This window comes from Microcaecilia unicolor, chromosome 1 (genome assembly GCF_901765095.1).
Source record: "Microcaecilia unicolor chromosome 1, aMicUni1.1, whole genome shotgun sequence".
NCBI classification, from domain to species: Eukaryota; Metazoa; Chordata; class Amphibia; order Gymnophiona; family Siphonopidae; genus Microcaecilia; species Microcaecilia unicolor.
The window spans coordinates 463941166-463962292 of NC_044031.1; the positions used below are offsets into that span (position 1 = coordinate 463941166).

At 46.1% G+C, this 21127-nt stretch overlaps 1 protein-coding gene across 3 annotated transcripts in view; it reads left to right on the forward strand.

Annotated features, from left to right (window-relative positions):
* The window catches only part of ANKRD12 (ankyrin repeat domain 12), a 246148-nt gene that overhangs the window by 136313 nt on the left and 88708 nt on the right, over positions 1-21127 (forward strand). For all 3 annotated transcript variants that reach the window (XM_030213381.1, XM_030213385.1, XM_030213377.1), the window contains 2 exons: positions 3118-3265; positions 4998-9613. In XM_030213381.1, coding sequence (XP_030069241.1) covers positions 3118-3265; positions 4998-9613 — 4764 coding nt within the window. The remainder of the gene's footprint in view (positions 1-3117; positions 3266-4997; positions 9614-21127) is intronic.

Sequence of the window (21127 nt, forward strand, 5' to 3'; positions counted from 1 at the left end):
CAAAGAGACAGTTACTTGCCAACTAAACCCAAATACTCTTCCTTGCTGTTGTCATTGTTACATTATTAGTTAATAAAAAGGGAAATGGGAGGGGGGCAGGCTGGGTTGGGAAGAGGGGGAAAGGGGAGAAGTTCATAGATATATAATGTTAGACAGCATAGACTTACCATGTAATTTCCAAAGAGATGTTATTATACTTGATACGCTGTCAATAAAAACTATTGAAACATAAGGCAAGTCATTGTCTGACATAAAAAGGCCACTTTGTTCTATACAGTGCATGCGTCAATGTGTGTTGGTGGTCCGAGGGGCCCCAAGCTCTGCCTTTGTGTACTCCCCCCTCACAGATGTGCAGTGTCATTTACCCATGCCCTTGTAAGTACGCATGTAAGTGGCATTCAAGGTGGCATTCAAGCGCATATGTGGTGCCTAATCACTGGTGCACAATTATAGAATTGCCGTTTATCCCCCTCATTCTAGAAAGTTGTGATCCCAAATTTCTGATTAACCCACAAGTTTGTACACACAGCTTATAGAATTTGGGTCATTTGCATGTGTTGACTCAATGAATGAATTTGCTGCTAACTGGCCTTAATGACCAATTGGCTATAATTGATGTTAACTGGTGCTAATTGGCATACATGCATAACTGCCCTTAGCTGGTGTTCTGTAAGTTGCACATACAAATTCCAAGGGGGATGTGAACCAAGGAGGGGCATGGGCAGTGGTGTGCTGGAGCCGGCTCGCAAGAGCCGCTTGTTAAATTTTGACAGCTCTTGCGAGCCGGTTGTTGTTCGGGGCAAGCCGGCTCCATTGCAGGAGGTAAGCATGGCAGGAGGGCGCCATGCTTACCTCCCCTCTCGCTCCCAAACATGCCCAGCGATTGCCCTTCGCCCCCACCGTCCCCTCCCGCTCCCATCCATCTTTTTTAAATACCTCACCGTTGAAGCGCCGCATTAAAGCCCTGCTGCTGCTGCCCAAGCTTTTCCTCCGTTTGCTGTTCGCGTGAACTTCGTGCCCTTAGTCCCGCCTTCTGACGTATGACGTCGTACGTCAGAAGGCGGGACTAAGGGCACGAAGTTCACGCGAACTGCAGCAAACAGGGAGGGAAAGCTAGAGACGGGCAGCAGGACTTTAACGCGGCGCTTCAACGGCGAGGAGGTATTTAAAAAAGATGGATGGGAGCGGGAGGGGACGGTGGGGGCGAAGGGCAATCGCTGGGCATGTTTGGGAGCGGGAGGGAAGGGCAGGGGAGGGAGGAGAATCGCTGGACATGGATGGGGGCAGGGGAGGGAGGAGAATTGCTGGACATGGATGGGAGCAGGAGGGAAGGGCAGGGGAGGGAGGAAAATCGCTGGACTTGAGATGGGAGCGGTAGGGAAGGGCAGAGGAGGGAGGAGAATCGCTGGACATGGATGGGAGCGGGAGGGAAGGACAGGGGTGGGAGGAGAATCGCTGGGCATGGATGGGTAGAGGGGGCAGGGGAGAGAAAACAATTGCTGGTCATAGATGGATAGAGGGGGGCAGAGGAGAGAAGACAATTGCTGGGCATGGATCGGTAGGGGGGCAGGGGAGAGAAGAGAATTGCTGGGTATGGATGGATAGAGGAGGACAGGGGAGAGAGGAGAGTTTCAGGACATGGATGGAGGGGAGGGAAGGGAGAGAGAAGAAATGCTGGACATGGAGGGAAGATAGAGGAAGGAGATTAGATGAGGGAAAAGGAAGTGAGGAGAGAAACTGCACATGGATGGAGAAAATAGGCAGAAGCTGGATCCACTGTACAGTCAAGTGTGCGGAGGACCAGAAAGGAGGAAAGAAAAGAAATAAATGGAAAGGAAGCCCTGGAAACGGAGTCAAGGGAACAGATAGAGAGCAGCAGAATCAGATACTGGGCCAGCATGATCAGAGAAACAAAGTCACCAGACAACAAAGGTAGAAAAAAATAATTTTATTTTCATTATAGTGTTTGGAATATGTCCACTTTGAGAATCAGGTGCTGAACGTTAAAAGTTTATATTTATTTACTTATTTATGGCATTTTATCCCATATTAAACATGAATTAGATTGGAACCTGGGATCATTTAATTTTTTTTTCCTGGAGAGAGTAATGCATTGCCCCCCCCCCCCCCCAGGTTCTCTCCCCGGCTATAGCTAGCTCTGCAATTTTTTTTTTTTTTGGGGGGGGGGGGGCGCAGAGGTGGATTGGGGGGGGGGGGGTGCAGTGGTGGACGGGGGGCGCTGAGGTGGACCGGGGAGAGAGCCTGTTGTTAAAATTTTACCAGCACACCACTGGGCATGGGTCAGTCGGGCAGTTAAGTACATAGGTGACAGGCAAGTAAATGTTAGTATTCTAATTGCCTACAGTTAGGTATGAACATTTTTGCCAGCCATTGAGTTAGCATAAGTGCTCGCAGCTAAAGATAAGCCATTTATTGAATTCGTGTTCAGTGCATTTCATCCCAGTGCTAGCTTTAGGAGGTAATTCTGTATAGGTCACTTATGCTTTTTACCCTTTTTCAGTTCAATGACATGTTTCTTTAACTGCAGTAGTTAGTCTTGTTAATTTATTTGTGAGTTGTTACTTGTCATGGATTCAATATGACTTCTGTGCACTGCAGTTATCCGGAAGCCTTGAATTCTTAGTCTAATGTATAAATTTGAAATGTAGGTGATGTTCTTAAACCAGAAAAATTATGCATTTTATGGAGAACATGGCAAAAATTATACTGTTGGCCCAGTGACTCCGTGACACATGGTGTGCACTGCCATGTAGAACACCCGCATTCATTCCTGAACCAGGCTTTTCAGCCAGTTAGAGATTGGGGTGCTGTGGAAGCAGTGTTCACAGCCTGCTGGGAGGAGGCAGTCTCTTTGTGTGGTGTGGTGATGCCCTGTGAGCAGAGTTAGCCAATCAGTCAATTTCATAAGGGACCAGGATTTGTGACCCCGGCTGATGATTATCATTGAGAAGCAGAATATAAGAACAGGAGAGAAACACCCTAGATGATTCTGAATGTGGTATCATGACACAATAGCTCCGTGGGGAATTACAGAGGGATAGGAGGAAATTGCTGTGTCAAAAAAAAACACCACTTGTTTATTACTTAACTTTGCAGATTGTCAAGCTACTACTTCGGCATGGTGGGAATGCATATCAGGCTAACAAACATGGAGAGCGACCAGTTGATGTAGCTGAGACAGAAGAATTGGCACAGCTGCTGAAAAAGAAGGTGCCAGTTTCTGAAGATGAAGATAGCTATACAGGTTGAAACATAAATTTTATTGTACTATTAAATCAAATTGCATTACAAATACGTAAGATTTATTTCCTAAGGAGAAACTCTGGTTTAATTCAAGTGCTATGCACCATTCTAACCTGGGCTGCCCTAATGACTCAGTGACAGTGTTGCACACTGCTATGCAGAATATCCCTGGTTCAATGGTCTAGTCACTTCATTTGCTACCTGAGTCAGCTGAGGTTGTCACTGCTTCTGGAGCATAGTTCAGAGCCCCCAAGGGCAAGGAGTCATGTTCATCACTCAAGAGTGACATCTGTAGCCAGATCCAGGCCCATGATTGTAGACTTCCAGAAAGAGTTGTAGTATAGGGCTCTGAGCATGGGACCATTACAGCAGTGATCAGATTACATATGTTATGGGTGGGGAGGAAATATATATTATAGAGAAAAATCCCCGAGTCATCTTGAATGAACATTCATGACACCAGGATCCCAACCTTTGTTCTGGTTGATCTATGAGGTCCAAAGAAGCATAAGGAAACAGCTGGATATTTAGTATCTGACCTACCTTCTATATGATACTAATATTTTATGAAGGGCAACATTCTTGCTAAAAAATTAGTTTGTTACATAGCCAGAAGAAAATTGGTTGATGAAAGCAATATGTGTTAGCTCCTTTAAGAATGAAGCATATCTTTTATGCTGTGGTACATCAGTAATGATATTTTTTTCATTTAAAAAATGTTTTTTTTTAATTATTTAAAGTATTTATAGACCATAATTATTCTTTTGATGGCCATGTTATCAGAGGATAACAACAAACTGATGATATGAAGACAAAGACATAAAATATAATAGAAACATAGAAAACTGTAGGCAGATAAAGACCATATGGCCTATCCAATCTGCTTATCCATGCCATCTATTCTCCCTATTCTTGTCTTAAGCTCTCTTGAATTCAGATACTGTTTTCATCTCCACCACTTCCACCAGGAGGCCATTCCACAAATTCACCACCCTTTTCGTGAAGAGGTATTTCCTCAGGTTAAATACAATATCAACAATAAATTCAAATGTAAATTGCGTAAACCATGACTCCTGTTTCCCATATTTAGGTCAGGCTTGAAGTTACATAATCTACTTCAGTTGAAAATGCATTGTCCATACAAAAGGGTGTTTTCACCTGGCTGGAGAAGTCATGTTGAATTCTGCCCTGCTTCCTATTTGAGTTCTCTGATTTACTGGGGGTGTGGTTAGTGTTGTTGAGAGCAAGTTTAGAAAATATCACCATATGTGAACCAGGGAATATATTTTTACATAATTAGAATGTAATTTGTGATTTGCACTTGTACTAACAATTGCTTTATGACCAGGAGATGCAAAGGAAGAATAGTCAGTCTTGCATTGACAACAAAGCAATGAAATCTTTAATGGTCATAAAGTAATTGAGACCTCTGGTTAATATTGAATCCAAAAGGGAGCATGTGCTAAATCAGCTGCTATGGTATTAACCTGTATTGAATCCTGTGACTGCTAACTTGAATGCATATTTACTGTGCAAGTGATCTCAAATAATAATTAATGATCTAGCTTAGAACAAAAAGATGATTCTTGCATATAAGTATATTGTTGCTTCACATACCGTAAAATTTGATAGATGAGCAGTTCAGTCGACATGGAACTGCTGTTATTGTTGCACACTCATTCTTTTCTTTCAAACTTGTTCATTTTCTTAATTTTCTCTCTTTCTTAATTCAGATTCTGAAGAACCTCCATCTGTAAACCCTTCCAGTGTAGATGAAAATTTAGATTCTGAAGGTGAAAAAGAATCTGTGATCAGTGAATGTAAACACAGTATCCCTGGAAAAATGCCTGCATCTGCCCGTGATGAATATGAGTTTAAAGATGATGAAGATGAAAGTGAAACAAGTCAGCTGACTGATGATAAACACATTCTTCGACGAGATATCAGAAAGGAAAGTGATTCTGAAATGGAAAATGATGTTGTCTTCATGAAACAAGAGAAAGTAGATTTTCCAAAAGTGTATAAAAGTAGAAAACAGAAACCTTCTAGAGTTTTATTTTCAAGTTCAGAAAGTTCAGATGAAGAATGTATTCAAGACAAAAAAGTCCTCTCTCCCACATGTTCTGTCACTGAAGGTTGCCATTCCAGTTTGAGAACTAGAAAGGAACATAGTATTTCAAATGAACAAAAAGAAAGGGGAAAGGTTAAAAAGAAGCTGAAGAACCAGAGCAAAAATAAAGAGAATCAAGAAGTAAAACAAGAAAAGGACAGAAAAGAAAATAAGGTGTCAAACTTAGCACTCGGCTCTGGGTTAGATGGTTTAGAGAAAACTAGAGAAGAGGAGCATTTTAGGAAGTCCTTTTGCTCAAAAGATGAGCCCTCATTGCATTTGTTTCATATCACAGCTGGAAAATCTTCAAAGCATCCTTATGGATTAAGTGAAAAGGTTTCTGCATCACTAAAACAAGAAAACATTAAAACATGTTTGCTACCAGGAGCTTCTGAAATTTCATTGCAGCCTGAGCTAGAGCGGTATGACCACAACCCAGATTCTGAATATGCACTGGAAAGTTGTACTAGCAAATCTTGCAAGCACAAAGAAAAAAGTAAACATCATCAGAAGGAATTGCTACTAGAATTTGGTGAAAAGTCTAGTCCCAAAAATAAAGATGATGAGCTTAGCCCTGTGTTTGAAAATTCAGAATGTGTCTTGAAGATGGATAAGGAAGGTAAAATATTTAAAAAACATAAACCGAAACACAAAGAAAAAGACAAACACAAAAAAGACCAAGATATGGAAAAAGAGAAGGCTAAGTATTGGATCAGTGTGAAAGATTTGCAAAGGAGTATAGCGTTTGACAGAGAATTTTGGAAAGAGAACTTCTTTAAAAGTGATGAAGTTGAAGATGAATTGCTGAATGCAGAATCAGAGTCTATGCCTTCAGAAAAAAACAATTTAGATAAAGCGCCAATAAAAGAAGAAAAGTCAACAAAAGAAATCAACATCCAAAGAGAAAAAAATATAAAAGATGAACGAGAAAAAACAAAAAAGGACCATGAGAAATTTTGCAAGGATGAAAAGGGGAAAGATGTAAAAGAGAACATGTTTACAGAAAAAGAAATAGAACCTTTATCTTTGAATATCGGACTTGAGGAGCATATTGACTTGCACTTAACAGAGAATGAAATGGATAATGAAACAGAAGGAAAAAACATAAAAGAAAGTAAAGACAAAACGGAAAAGAAATCTTCAGATAAAGAAAAGGATGCTGAAAAACTTGACAGAAAAATTATAGAGAAAGAAAAGAAGATAAAACATGAGCATAAACTAGACAAAGAGAAACCTGAAACAAATGAATATTCAGAAAAACTAAAAACAAGTTTTCAATCAACAGAAAAATCGCATAAAGAGAGTGATAAGATAAAGAATGTTTCTGGTGTTAAAAAAAATGACAAAGAAAGAAATAAAGATAAACTTGATAAAAAACTTGATAAAGAAAAGTGTGATAGGGAACGGCACATAGTGGAAAATAAGGAGAAGCACTCTTTAGAGAAGAAAGCTAAATTGTTAGAAAAAGATTATGAATGTAGTAGACTTGATAAAGGCAAATGGAAAGAAAAGGAGCATAAGAGAAAGGAAAAATATAGAGAAAGAGACAATTTAACAGTTGTAAAACATATTCAAGAAGAAAGACGGCTCAGTATGCAAGAAAGTAATAAGGTAATCCATGAAAAGCTATTTTCCATAAAAGAGAAGCCAAGAGAGGAAGTATTAAAAACACCAGAGGGAAAGGAGAAAGATAGAAAAGATAAAGATATAGAGAGGTATAAAGAGCGAGACAGGCACAAAGATAAAATACAGCTAACAGTATTGAAACTAAAAGCCTCTGAAACTGATAAACTTAAATCTAAATTGTCCCCATCACCAAAAGATGCTCGACCAAAAGAGAAGCGACTAGTGAATGATGATTTGATGCAAACAAGCTTTGAAAGAATGTTAAGTCTTAAAGATCTGGAAATAGAACAGTGGCATAGGAAACATAAAGAAAAAATAAAACAAAAAGAAAAAGAAAGATTAAGGCACCAATCTTCTTTAGAGTCCAGTAAGATAAAGGATAAAGATAAATCAAAACAGTCACTAACTGAATTAAAAAACAAAGAACTGATTCGGTCTAAAAGCTCTGAATTGTCAGATGCTTACCCAAAGGAAAAACAGCTGAAGGATGCCACAAGTAGTAGATCACAATCAGTGGACATAAAGAATATGACATATTCTGCAAAGCCTTTGGTAGTTATGGATAATAGTTTAACCAGATCTCCTAGATCTGAAAGTGAAAAGCCAGATTTAAGTTCCAGGTCAGTGTCTATGGTTTCAGTTGCTAGTTCAGAGGACTCTTGTCATACAACCATGACAACTCCCAGACCTGTAATTGAGTATGATTCTGATTTTGCATTGGAAGGCTCTGATTCCCAAATGTCTTTTTCTCAATCACCGTTTTTACCAAGTGCCAAATCTCCTGCTGTTCATGAAAAAGAATCTGACGGCTTAGCTGAATTGCCTGATCGCATTAAATCACCTGTGAGTAGCAAACACCCACTACCCTGTCTCCGATCAGCTTGCACTGAAGATGTTAAACTGGTTATAAATGAGTGCCAACCAGTAGTAGAAATGAGACGGTGCAGTATGCCAACTCTTTCTTTGGAACATACTAAACAAAGTCAATCGATGTCGGAAAGTAGTTTGCATGAAAATAGTCAGAGTGCTTTGGCAGGGTCTACTTCTTCAAAGTCAGAATTATCTTCATCTGAAATGACTGAAAAGGATTTTCACAACCTTTCTAATTTACATTCCACACTTTCATCTTCTACAGTTACATCTCTCAACTGCAAGTATGTTTTGCCTGATGCAAATGTTAGCATTGTTTCTCAAATTGGTCCAACAGGTGCACACTCTTCACATTCAGATTTGTGTGACCAGATTGATCTTAATCAACAGAATAAAGCTTTGGTTATGCCTGCTGATTCATTGAACATCAGTGACCAAGACTCTGAATACAAGAAATTGAAGGAACAAAACTTTTCTGGAATTTTACCTCAAGAACATGCAGATGTGGGAATAACTAGGCCACAAGAATCTCACACAGTTTTGCCACCATCTTCACCCATCCCTTTACCAGAATTTGCCCATTCGGTTACAGACACACGATGTGTGTCGTCAAACACAAGTGAAAATGCTGTTAACCAAGAGCCAGTAATCTTAAAACATCAAAATCTTGTTCAGGCCCTTAGTTCTGTTTTGACTGCAAGTTCTTGTGTAAAAGAAACTCAAACCATTGTATTTCCTGCAGATAAACAAATGACAGATGTGGGTTCTACTGTGTATCCTCAAAGCCCCAATAAGGGTAACTTAAAGGATTCTGAAAGAGTTAGTACATCATCGTCACCATTGCTATTAGAAAAGAACATTGCTGCCAGTTATGATTCTTTACAACTACACGGAAATCCTGGTCTGTTTAAAGTTAAGATATCTCAAACTAATGAAGAGCCTACTGACACTCAAGGCAGCCCAAGTGGAAATGGAACCAAGTTTGAATGTTTAGATTCAATCCCCCTTGGTAATAAATTTGAGTCTGGTGCACTGGATGTAAATGTAACAGGAGGGGCACTGAAAACAAGTAGGATTAAGTCAGCCATCTTGCAGAATAATTATGAAACAAGTATGTCAAGAGAAGATGAGAACCCAGCCTTTATTCCATCTCATTTGGAAAACTATTCACAGCACTCTGTTCAAGAACAGCTTCAAAGATTTAGTCAACCAGTAAAGCTAGACTTGGAAGACCCTGCTGACGATAAAACAGGACAACAAGAAATTCCCCAAAGAATTACAAGGAATAGAGCAAGTATTTTGGCCAGCCAAAATAAGCAGATTCTTACAGGCTGCTCGCAAGCGTCTGACAGAGATGCTGCAGAATTAGCAGCATCTATCAGAGGCAGGATAAGATTGACGGAGGAAGAGGATGGTCAGGTACACCATCCACGGAAGAGGAAAATAACTCGTGTGCCTCAGCCTGTGCTTGTAAGCCCTTCATTATTGCAAGCTAAAGAGAAGACTCAACAGACTCTTGCTGCTGTTGTTGATTCTTTGAAACTAGAAGACATTCAGCCATATCAGTCTGAAAGAGCAAATCCGTATTTTGAATACTTACACATAAGGAAAAAAATAGAAGACAGGCGTAAATTGTTATGCAGTGTCATTCCCCAAGCACCTCAGTATTATGATGAATATGTGACTTTCAATGGGTCCTATCTTTTGGATGGAAATCCTCTAAGCAAGCTTTGCATTCCAACTGTAAGTAACTTTGTTTTATGCAGTATGATGCAGTTAATGAGGTACAATATAGGACAAAATAATTACACTGAATTTTTGTTGCTTTGACATACATGACTACAGTGCCTTGTAAATTCATCACACTCTTGGTATTTTTCACATTCTGCTATCTAAAGCATACAATTCAAAATGCATTAAAGTAGAAAGATTTTTTTAATGATCTGTATAATGTATGGAAGACACGGTACGGTGTCTGTGCCTAGGAGAATCGGCACATCTCTCTTCTATGTAATCTGTATTTGTATGGCAATGAGAAAGCTATAAGTCTGTTTTCTCTGTGATGTATTAGAAAAATGTGTTTGCTGCCACTGCTAGCATCTGTAAGAATGAGATAATAGTAGCAGCAGTTTTGTTTTCAAGTAAACTTTTGTTATCATAAAGCCAATATAAACTTCTCTAGGAAAATGTGAAACAACATATCACAATACTGGGAATGCTGCAGGAATCTCTCTAGCTAACTCCAAAGCCATAAGGTAACTAAACACAACCTTATCTAATCTTTTTTGGAGACAGCTGTCACAAAAGAAGACACATCTGTCCTCAGTGCTGCTTTCACTCCAAGATTTGCAGCAGAATTTACAGTACTCAGGCCCAGATGCATTAAAGACATTGGTAATTCCCGTTCCCTACCGATTCCATAGCGAATCGGTAGGGAACTGGAATGCATCAACGATAGGGAATGCAAATGAGCTACTCGTTGTAGCTCACTTGCATTCTCTAGTCCTTCGGTACCTGAGTCGGAGAATCGGGACGTCCCTTTAGATTAGGCTCCTCTTCCTGGTCTCTTCAGCCAATCAAAGCGGGCTTAGCTGGCTGTTGTCAGCGAAACGCGCTCTGATTGGCTGAAGAGACCAGGAAGAGGAGCCTAATCTAAAGGGACGTCCCGATTCTCCGGCAACCAGGAAAATAGAAACATTTCGCTGTGGAGGGGTAAGTGGCGCGGCGAAGACTAAATAGAAGGGGGGAAAAAACACGAGCGCCGGCAGAGCAAAAAACTGCGGAAAAAAAAAAGACGTCTCTCACAAGCGCAGGGAGAGTACGTCCTTAAAGGACGCCCCTCACAAGCGCTCCCTGCTTTTTTTTTTACCTTTTTTGGGGGCCCTTTTCCTTTCTGATTCCCTCACAGGAGCCCTAACAAGAGGTCAGACATCTCGTTAGGGTTCCTACGGTAAGGGAATCGGAAAAACGGTAGTGCATCTCATTATAATAGCTTTTCAATCATTTGCATTCCGTTTTCGTTGCCTGCTACCGTGGCAGGGAAAATGCCCTTAGTGCATGCCCGGGGTGAACTACTTGCGTTTTAAACTGGCTGGAACCAGTTTAAAATGCAAGTTGTGGGCTCGTTAGGTTTTGTGCATCTGGGCCTCAGAGCTCCAGCAGGTTTTAATTTCCTGGAAAACCACAAGCTGGGCTGGGTCTGTACATAGACCCACAGGATGGCAACAGGAGCATAGCCAGACACCCAGTTTTGGGTGGGCAGAAGAACTCTGCCCTGTCCCAAAAGTGATTTGGTCTCTCCCTCTCTCGTCTGCATGCCATATGTTCTATCAAACATCCCCCTCTCCTGTACACCTTTTAAGTAACAGATTTTCACCGGCAGCGAGCAACAACTAATACACACTGCTCATTTTGGCCCCTCAGCCTTCCCTCTGATGCAACTTCCGGTTTCCACATACGCAGGAATACATCAGAGGGAAGGCTGTGGGGCTGGTGTGAACAGTATGTATCAGTCGCTGCTCGCTGTAGGCGAAGATCTGCTATTTACAAGGTATGCAGGTGGGAATATTCAGCTGGTGGGGCTTGGGGATCTCCGCAAGCCACATCATACGTCTGCTGTTACTGGGTGGGCCCGAGCCCACAGTGGGTGAGCCCAGGCCCACCCATGGCTATGCCACTGGATGGCAAACGATGGGGGGGGGGGGAGAGAGAGAGTACAAAGCATGAATGCTTGCACTAAATCTTAGGGCATTGTGTGGCATAAGCCCTTGTAGAAGGGGTAAAAGCCCAGCCTTTGTCTTTCCGTTCATTTTTAAAACTTCCCATGACTTTATCCTGCTAAGATGCAGAAGTTAGGATTCTAACAAATGGTCCCTTTGATTGGCAAGTACCAAAGCTTATTACTACCTGCTAAATGAATCGTAAATCCTCTTTCATGAACCAGTCGTATTCACAGCAGAATTAGGTGCCAGAGCCGGTGGTAGGAGGCGGGGCTGGTGGTTGGGAGGAGGGGATAGTGCTGGGCAGACTTACACGGTCTGTGCCCTGAAAAGGACAGGTACAAATCAAGGTAAGGTATACACAAAAAGTAGCACATGCAGGTCTTTTTCTGCCATCATCTACTATGTTACTATGAGAGAGAGGCTTTGGGGACAAGAACTTGTTTGCATCTTTCATTTTTTTGTGACTAAGTAATTGCTTTAAGTGCGGTGGTCCCAATGTCTCAATAGCAGGGCCTTGCATATACATTGTCGATAGTATTTAACAAAGAACAACGTCTCTTATAGCAACATTTTCCATTCTCATTGTGGTGTAACTATACCCAAAAATCAATGCTTTAGAAATTTGGTATTAGTTTTGTTCATGATATACAGTTCAGTGGCGTAGTCCCCTTGCGCCACCATCCCCCCACTTTGGGCTTGGGCTATCTCCCAAACTGCAGTACCATGAATGGCTGGCGGGAATGCTCAAGCCCCACCACCCAAAGAGCTCCATGGCTCAAACGTCCCCTGGTGTGAGGAGTTGGCAGACACTGGCATTTCTTGTGCATGTTCAGTTTGCACGCATGTACAAGGAGTGGCATCATTGGAGGCTGGAAAGCACACTGTTTGCAGTGGGGGAGGTTTGGGCCGCGAGGCTTTTGAGCAGGTAGAGCTTGGGCATCCCTGCCAGCAGAAATAAAATTCTTAAAAGAGGGTGGGAGAGAGCAGAGAAAACTGTGTAGGTCCACCTCCCTAGTCCACCCTGGGGCCGCCTCAAAAATAGACTGCTGGCTACACCCGCAATGCAGTTCACAAAGTAGCAGGTCATAAGTTCACACACTGCACAGTCTGTGATCATAAGGTAATGTACACAATACTTTCAACATGAACAATTTGAGGGTATATAAATTATCTCTCTATATAAAACGCACCTCCAACGTTCTAATGAAGCCTCACTTATTCTAAAAGTGAAGGGGGTGAGATCGCTTTGTGTCTGCCCCGCCCACGCGTCAAACGTGATGACGTCGAGGGCGGAGCAATGACACTCAACCAATCGCATCGCTCCGCCCTCAACGTCATGCTCCTCCAACGTTCGAATAAGACAACTCCTGACGTCACTGTCCAGCAGGGAGGCGACTACCAGGGAGGTAGGAAGCGCGCGACCACAATAACAAAGACGTTGCTCTCGCCACTACAGCACTCGAGATTCAGCCCCTCAAACAGCTGACACTGAAGCGAAAGGGAAGGCACTCTGAAGCAGCGTCCGTCAATGCTCCCCTTCACTTTTGCTGGCGCAGCAGCAGGTAAAAACTTTAAGAAACAGCCACCACTAAATAATAAAACGAGTTTTACAGGGTTTTCCTTTCAAATGCTGCCCAGCTACTGTATTTATTGGCAGTCCTTCCTCTCCATTTCCCCAAAGCTCACAATAACTTCAACGATCATAATTACATAATCCCAATTAAGAAAAAGGAGCGGTCTCCATTAGCTTTACTGAAGTCTTCAGGTAAAGACACTGCGTGTTTCAAAACTGAGAGTACTTATGTAAATAAAGATATCATCACCTCTAATTTAATTTTAACTAGAAGATTTCCTTCTCTGCCTGCACGCGGGGAATGGGAAACAGTGACTAACCAAACTGGCTTCAGCTTTATGACATCGGCTACTGGTGAATTCAACACCCTTGCTTAAACTTCCTTGCTGGCTCCTTCCATCCCCACCATACCGGCTGTAAGATTCATAAGATTGGTTGAAGGAACCAGACTCAGACAGAGAGGTGGGGAAGCAGGTCATGAGATCAGAGTCACTGAAAGTCAGCTGATCAAAGGCAACCAGGAAGTGGAGCTGCAGGTATACAGCAATCCAGCATTGCAGGGTAGACTGAAATTAATAAATCTGTTTGAGGTTTAATTTCTGTCACTGCAGAATGTTAGAATTATTTAATAGGTAAAAATATTGACATACATTTTTTTAAACCTGCGTCAGACGATGGGCCAGTTATCCTATCAATAGGTAATTATCACACTGCTTTCTCACACACAGACACACACTGTGTCTCTGTCAGACACACAAACACTCTCTTTTCCAGTCTCAAACACACACACACACACACACACTCTGTCTCTCACAAACACACAGACTGTTTCTCTCACACACACACACACACAGACACTGTCTCTGTGTCACACACACACAGAATGTGTCACACACTCTCTCTTTCTCTCACTATGTCACACAAAAGCAGGAAACAACAGAATAGAAAAAAAACACAAACAGTGACATTATTATAATTCAGGAAAATTACATGGCAGGGAGCCCGTGAGCCGGAAAGAGACATCAATCAAGACTGACAGGCAAAGGACAACGGGGTGCAACACAACACAACAGAAAAAAAAATACAACACACAGAGAGTGAACTCTGTATCACACACTCTCTCTTTCTTTCACACACAGACCAGTCTGCCTATCACACTCTATCTCTCTCTCACACACACACAGTCTCTCTGTCTGTCTGTCTGTCTGTCTCTCTCACACACACACACAGACATTCTGTCTCTAACACACTCTCTCACACAAACACACACACACTCTGTCTCTGCCTCTCTCATTCTCTCTCTGACACACACACTCCATCTCTCACACACAAACTCTCTCTCAAACATACACACTCTGAGGAAAACCTTGCTAGCGCCCGTTTCATTTCTGTCAGAAACGGGCCTTTTTTACTAGTGTCTTAATAAATTGTAGAAAAGAAAAGAGTTTTCTTCCAAAACCTTGAGACATCTAGTAATGTGGGTGACAGTGTTTAAGGTTTTGACATTGTGTGTCCTTCCCCTCCCTCTGCTCTTCCGAGGGGAGCTTATGAGAATTAATGGGGGATAGAGTAGTGATGTGTTTGCAGAATTTATCTTTTTTTATCACTCTGTGGAAAGAATTTGATCCTGCAGTAGAGGAAATGTTTGTGAAGAAGGTGAAGGTAGATTGGTATATACAGATGGTGAAAAGATATTTATGGCTGGAGAAAAGGATGGTGTTTGAGACAATGAAATTTAGGAGGCGCCAGCTCTGTGGGTGCTTGAGCACTCTCAATATTTTGGGGCCTAACATAGGTGGCACAGGAAGTGCAACGCTCTACAAGAGGAACCCCCCCCCCCCCCCCCCCCCCAATGATTCTCAGTTCATGCAGTGTGATTGTCTCACTGCTGCCAGTTAAGTGCAGCGCTTCACAAGAGGACCCCTCCTGATTCTCAGTTCATGCACTGTGACTGCCCCACTTCCAGCAGTTCTCCTGCTTCTCACGGCCCCAAGACAGCACCTTTCAATTGCCATGGTGCCTCTACCAACAGCGATCAAGGTAGTTTGCAGCACATAAGTACATAAGTAATGCCACACTGGGAAAAGACCAAGGGTCCATTGAGCTCAGCATCCTGTCCACGACAGCGGCCAATCCAGGCCAAGGGCATCTGGCAAGCTTCCCTAACGTACAAACACTCTACACATGTTATTCCTCGAATTGTGGATTCTTCCCAAGTCCATTTAGTAGCGGTTTATGGACTTCTCCTTTAGGAAACCGTCTAACCCCTTTTTAAACTCCGCCAAGCTAACCGCCTTCACGTTCTCCGGCAATGAATTCCAGAGCTTAATTACGCGTTGGGTGAAGAAAAATTTTCTCAGATTTGTTTTAAATTTACTACACTGTAGTTTCATCACATGCCCCCTAGTTCTAATATTTTTGGAAAGCGTGTACAGACGCTTCACATCCACCTGTTCCACTCCACTCATTATTTTATATACCTCTATCATGTCTCCCCTCAGCCGTCTCTTCTCCAAGCTGAAAAGCCCTAGCCTCCTTAGCCTTTCCTCATAGGGAAGTCGTCCCATCCCTGCTATCATTTTAGTTGCCCTTCGCTGCATCTTTTCCAATTTCACTATATCTTTCTTGAGATGCAGCGACCAGAATTGAACACATTCTCCGAGGACAAGCAGGCTGCTTGTTCTCACGACTGGGTGACGTCCGCGGCAGCCCCCACCAACCGGAAGAAGCTTCGCGGGCGGTCCGCACGCGGGGCACGCCCACCGCGCATGCGCGGCCGTCTTCCCGCTCGTGCGTGACCGTTCCCGCCAGTCTTTTCTTTTCCGCGCCTGGGGAGAGTCGTGCCGTCGCCGCTCTCCCTTCGCAGCCCCGGAAAGACCGTCGCGTTTACGCGATTTTGTTTAATTTTTGTTTTATTCGGTTGCCGCGCGCTCCAGTTTTCTTTTCTTCAAAAAAAAAAAAAGAGCACGCGCTCCTTTTTCCCTCGTTTCTAGCGAGGGCGTCGCGTTGCGGCCTTGTGGCCGCGCGATCGATTTATTTTTTCGAGGTGTGATTTCCGCCACCATCGACGACTTTAACTTCGCCGACGCGATTTTTCCGTCGATGTCCTCGAAGGTCCCGAGTGGATTTAAGAAGTGTGGTCGGTGCAGCCGGCCGATCTCGCAGACCGACACCCACGCTTGGTGCCTCCAGTGCCTCGGGCCGGAGCACAATATCAAGTCGTGTTCTCTGTGTCTCGATCTCCGGAAACGGACTCAGGTTGCGAGGCAAGTTCTGCGGGACCGTCTTTTTGGAACTTGCGCCGGCCCCTCGACGTCGACTTTGATGGCATCGGTATCGACGCCCGGTCCTTCGGTACCGGTATCGATGCCCGAAAAATCGGCATCGATGGCATCGACCCCAGGAGAACAGGTCCCGTCGGCCCGCCGGTCCTCCGGTGAGGGTAGAGGTGAGAGACCGCGTGGGCAGTCGGCCCCGGTCACTCCTTCAGCCCGTGGCCCTCGGGACCGAACCCTGTCTGACCCGGTTCCTCGGGACCGAGGGGGATCGACCTCCTCCTCCTCCATACCACCCGGCACCGGTGACGGGCACCGTAAGAAGGCAAAGAAGCACCGTCACCGGTCGCCCTCGACGCATCCGGCTCTCGGTACCGGAGAGGAGTCGACGCCGAAGCATCCGCATCGAGAGGAGAGGTCCCCCTCGGTGGGGGAGGTACCGCCACGTCAGGGTCCCAGCACTTCGGTGCAGTCTCCTGGACCCGAGCAGCTTCCGGCACCAATGCCTCTACCGGCCCCCACGTCTTTCCCGACAGCGGGCCTGGACGAGTGCCTCCGAGCCATCCTTCCGGGGATCCTGGAAGGGCTGATGCGCCAGGCTGTGCCGGCGCCGGGGGTGCTTGCGCCCTCGGCGCCGATGACTGTGGCGCCGGCGAGCTCTAGCCCGGTGCCGAGGCCGTCGACACCGCTTGCGGCGCCGGTCTCGACCGCCACGCAGGTGGAGTCCCCGTCGACGTCGATGGAGGGAGCTTCGTCCCCGCCGGCGCGGGAGTCCACCGCTCGACAACATCGAGGTCTCGGTGCCTCGACGTCGAGCCGGGCCCGGTTCAGGACTCAGCTACATGAGCTTATGTCCGATACCGAGGAAGAGGCCTCGTGGGGGGAAGAGGAGGACCCCAGATATTTCTCCTCCGAGGAGTCTGCGGGTCTTCCCTCGGACCCCACGCCTTCACCAGAGAGGAAGCTCTCGCCTCCTGAGAGTTTCTCTTTTGCCTCCTTTGTGCGGGATATGTCTATTTGCATTCCCTTTCCCGTGGTCTCTGTGGATGAGCCGAGGGCTGAGATGCTCGAGGTCCTCGACTATCCATCACCACCTAGAGAGTCCACCACAGTGCCGCTGCACAATGTCCTCAAGGAGACACTGCTTCGGAACTGGATGCGACCATTATCTAATCCCACCATCCCCAAGAAAGCAGAGTCCCAGTACAGGATCCACTCGGACCCAGAGTTAATGCGGCCACAATTGCCCCATGACTCGGCGGTCGTGGATTCTGCTCTCAAGAGGGCACGGAGTTCGAGGGATACCGCCTCGGCGCCCCCGGGGCGGGAGTCTCGCACTCTGGACTCGTTTGGGAGGAAGGCCTACCAATCCTCCATGCTCATGACCCGCATCCAGTCATACCAGCTCTATACGAGCATCCACATGCGGAACAATGTGAAGCAGCTGGCGGACCTGGTCGATAAGCTCCCGCCGGAGCAGTCCAGGCCTTATCAGGAGGTGGTCAGGCAGCTGAAGGCGTGCAGAAAGTTCCTGTCCAGGGGTATCTATGACACCTGTGACGTGGCATCTCGTGCTGCGGCCCAAGGTATAGTGATGCGCAGGCTCTCATGGCTGCGCGCCTCTGACCTGGACAACCGCACCCAGCAGAGATTGGCCGATGTCCCTTGCCGGGGGATAACATTTTTGGTGAGAAGGTCGAGCAGCTAGTGGACCAACTGCATCAGCGGGAAACCGCCCTCGACAAGCTCTCCCACCGGGCGCCTTCAGCATCCACCTCAGCAGGTGGACGTTTTTCCCGGGCCCGGCAGGCTGTGCCCTATTCCTTTGCAAGGCGTAGGTACACCCAGCCGGCCCGAAGGCCTCGTCAGGCGCAGGGACAGCCCCAGCGCGCTCGTTCTCGTCAACAGCGTGCGCCTAAGCAGCCCCCTGCGCCTCCACAGCAAAAGCCGGGGACGGGCTTTTGACTGGATCCACGGGAACATAGCCGCCCTCAAAGTGTCCGTACCGGACGATCTGCCGGTCGGAGGGAGGTTAAAATTTTTTCACCAAAGGTGGCCTCTCATAACCTCCGATCAGTGGGTTCTCCAAATAGTGCGGTGCGGATACGCCCTGAATTTGGCCTCTCTGCCACCAAATTGTCCTCCGGGAGCTCAATCCTTCAGCTCCTATCACAAGCAGGTACTTGCAGAGGAACTCTCCGCCCTTCTCAGCGCCAATGCGGTCGAGCCCGTACCACCCGGGCAAGAAGGGCAGGGATTCTATTCCAGGTACTTCCTTGTGGAAAAGAAAACAGGGGGGATGCGTCCCATCCTAGACCTGAGAGGCCTGAACAAATTCCTGGTCAAAGAAAAGTTCAGGATGCTTTCCTTGGGCACCCTTCTGCCAATGATTCAGAAAAACGATTGGCTATGTTCCCTGGATTTGAAGGACGCATACACTCACATCCCGATACTGCCAGCTCACAGACAGTATCTCAGATTCCGCCTGGGCGCACGGCACTTTCAGTATTGTGTGCTGCCCTTTGGGCTCGCCTCTGCCCCACGAGTGTTTACAAAGTGCCTCGTGGTGGTAGCGGCGTACCTTCGCAAGCTGGGAGTGCACGTGTTCCCATATCTCGACGATTGGCTGGTCAAGAACACCTCGGAGGCAGGAGCCCTCCGGTCCATGCAGTGCACTATTCAACTCCTGGAGCTGCTGGGGTTTGTGATAAATTACCCAAAGTCCCATCTCCAGCCAACCCAGTCTCTGGAATTCATAGGAGCTCTGCTGAATACCCAGACGGCTCAGGCTTTCCTTCCCGAAGCGAGGGCCAACAACCTCTTGTCCCTGGCTTCGCAGACCAGAGCGTCTCAGCAGGTCACAGCTCGGCAGATGTTGAGACTTCTGGGTCATATGGCCTCCACAGTCCATGTGACTCCCATGGCTCGTCTTCACATGAGATCTGCTCAATGGACCCTAGCTTCCCAGTGGGTTCAAGCCACCGGGAATCTAGAAGATGTCATCCGCCTCTCCACCAGTTGCCGCACTTCACTGCTCTGGTGGACCATCCGGACCAATTTGACCCTGGGACGTCCATTCCAAATTCCGCAGCCCACGAAAGTGCTGACGACGGATGCATCTCGCCTGGGGTGGGGAGCTCATGTCGATGGGCAAGGATCTGCAGGAAAAGGATCTGCAGATCAACCTCCTGGAGCTCCGAGCAATCTGGAACGCACTGAAGGCTTTCAGAGACCGGCTGTCCTACCAAATTATTCAAATTCGGACAGACAATCAGGTTGCAATGTATTACACCAACAAGCAGGGGGGCACCGGATCTCGCCCCTTGTGTCAGGAAGCCGTCGGCATGTGGCGGTGGGCTTGCCAGTTCGGCATGCTCCTCCAAGCCACATACCTGGCAGGTGTAAACAACAGTCTGGCCGACAGACTGAGCAGAGTCATGCAACTGCACGAGTGGTCGCTTCATTCCAGAGTGGTACGCAAGATCTTCCGAGAGTGGGGCACCCCCTCGGTGGACCTTTTCGCCTCTCAGACGAACCACAAGCTGCCTCTGTTCTGTTCCAGACTACAGGCCCACGGCAGACTGGCGTCGGATGCCTTTCTCCTCCATTGGGGGACCGGCCTCCTGTATGCTTATCCTCCCATACCTTTGGTGGGGAAGACCTTACTGAAGCTCAAGCAAGACCACGGCACCATGATTCTGATAGCTCCCTTTTGGCCCCGTCAGATCTGGTTCCCTCTTCTTCTGGAGTTGTCCTCAGAAGAACCGTGGAGATTGGAGTGTTTTCCGACTCTCATCTCGCAGAACGACGGAGCGTTGCTGCACCCCAACCTTCAGTCCCTGGCTCTCACGGCCTGGATGTTGAGGGCGTAGACTTCACTTCATTGGGTCTGTCTGAGGGTGTCTCCCGTGTCTTGCTTGCCTCTAGGAAGGATTCCACTAAAAAGAGTTACTTTTTCAAGTGGAGGAGGTTTGTCGTTTGGTGTGAGGGCAAGGCCCTAGAACCTCGTTCTTGCCCTGCACAGAACCTGCTTGAATACCTTCTGCACTTATCGGAGTCTGGCCTCAAGACCAACTCAGTAAGGAATCACCTTAGTGCGATTAGTGCTTACCATTATCGTGTGGAAGGTAAAGCCATCTCTGGAGAGCCTTTAGTCGTTCGATTCATGAGAGGCTTGCTTTTGTCAAAGCCCCCTATCAAGCCTCCTGCAGTGTCATGGGATCTCAACGTCGTCCTCACCCAGCTGATGAAACCTCCTTTTGAGCCACTGAATACCTGCCATCTGAAGTACTTGACCTGGAAGGTCATTTTCTTGGTGGCAGTTACTTCAGCTCGTAGGGTCAGTGAGCTTCAAGCCCTAGTAGCTCATGCTCCATATACCAAATTTCATCACAGCAGAGTAGTGCTCCGCACCCACCCAAAGTTCCTGCCGAAGGTGGTGTCGGAGTTCCATCTTAACCAGTCAATTGTCTTGCCAACATTCTTCCCCAGGCCGCATACCCGCCCTGCTGAACGTCAGTTGCACACATTGGACTGCAAGAGAGCATTGGCCTTCTACTTGGAGCGGACGCAGCCCCACAGACAGTCCGCCCAATTGTTTATTTCTTTTGACCCTAACAGGCTAGGGGTCGCTGTCGGGAAACGCACCATCTCCAATTGGCTAGCAGATTGCATTTCCTTCACTTAT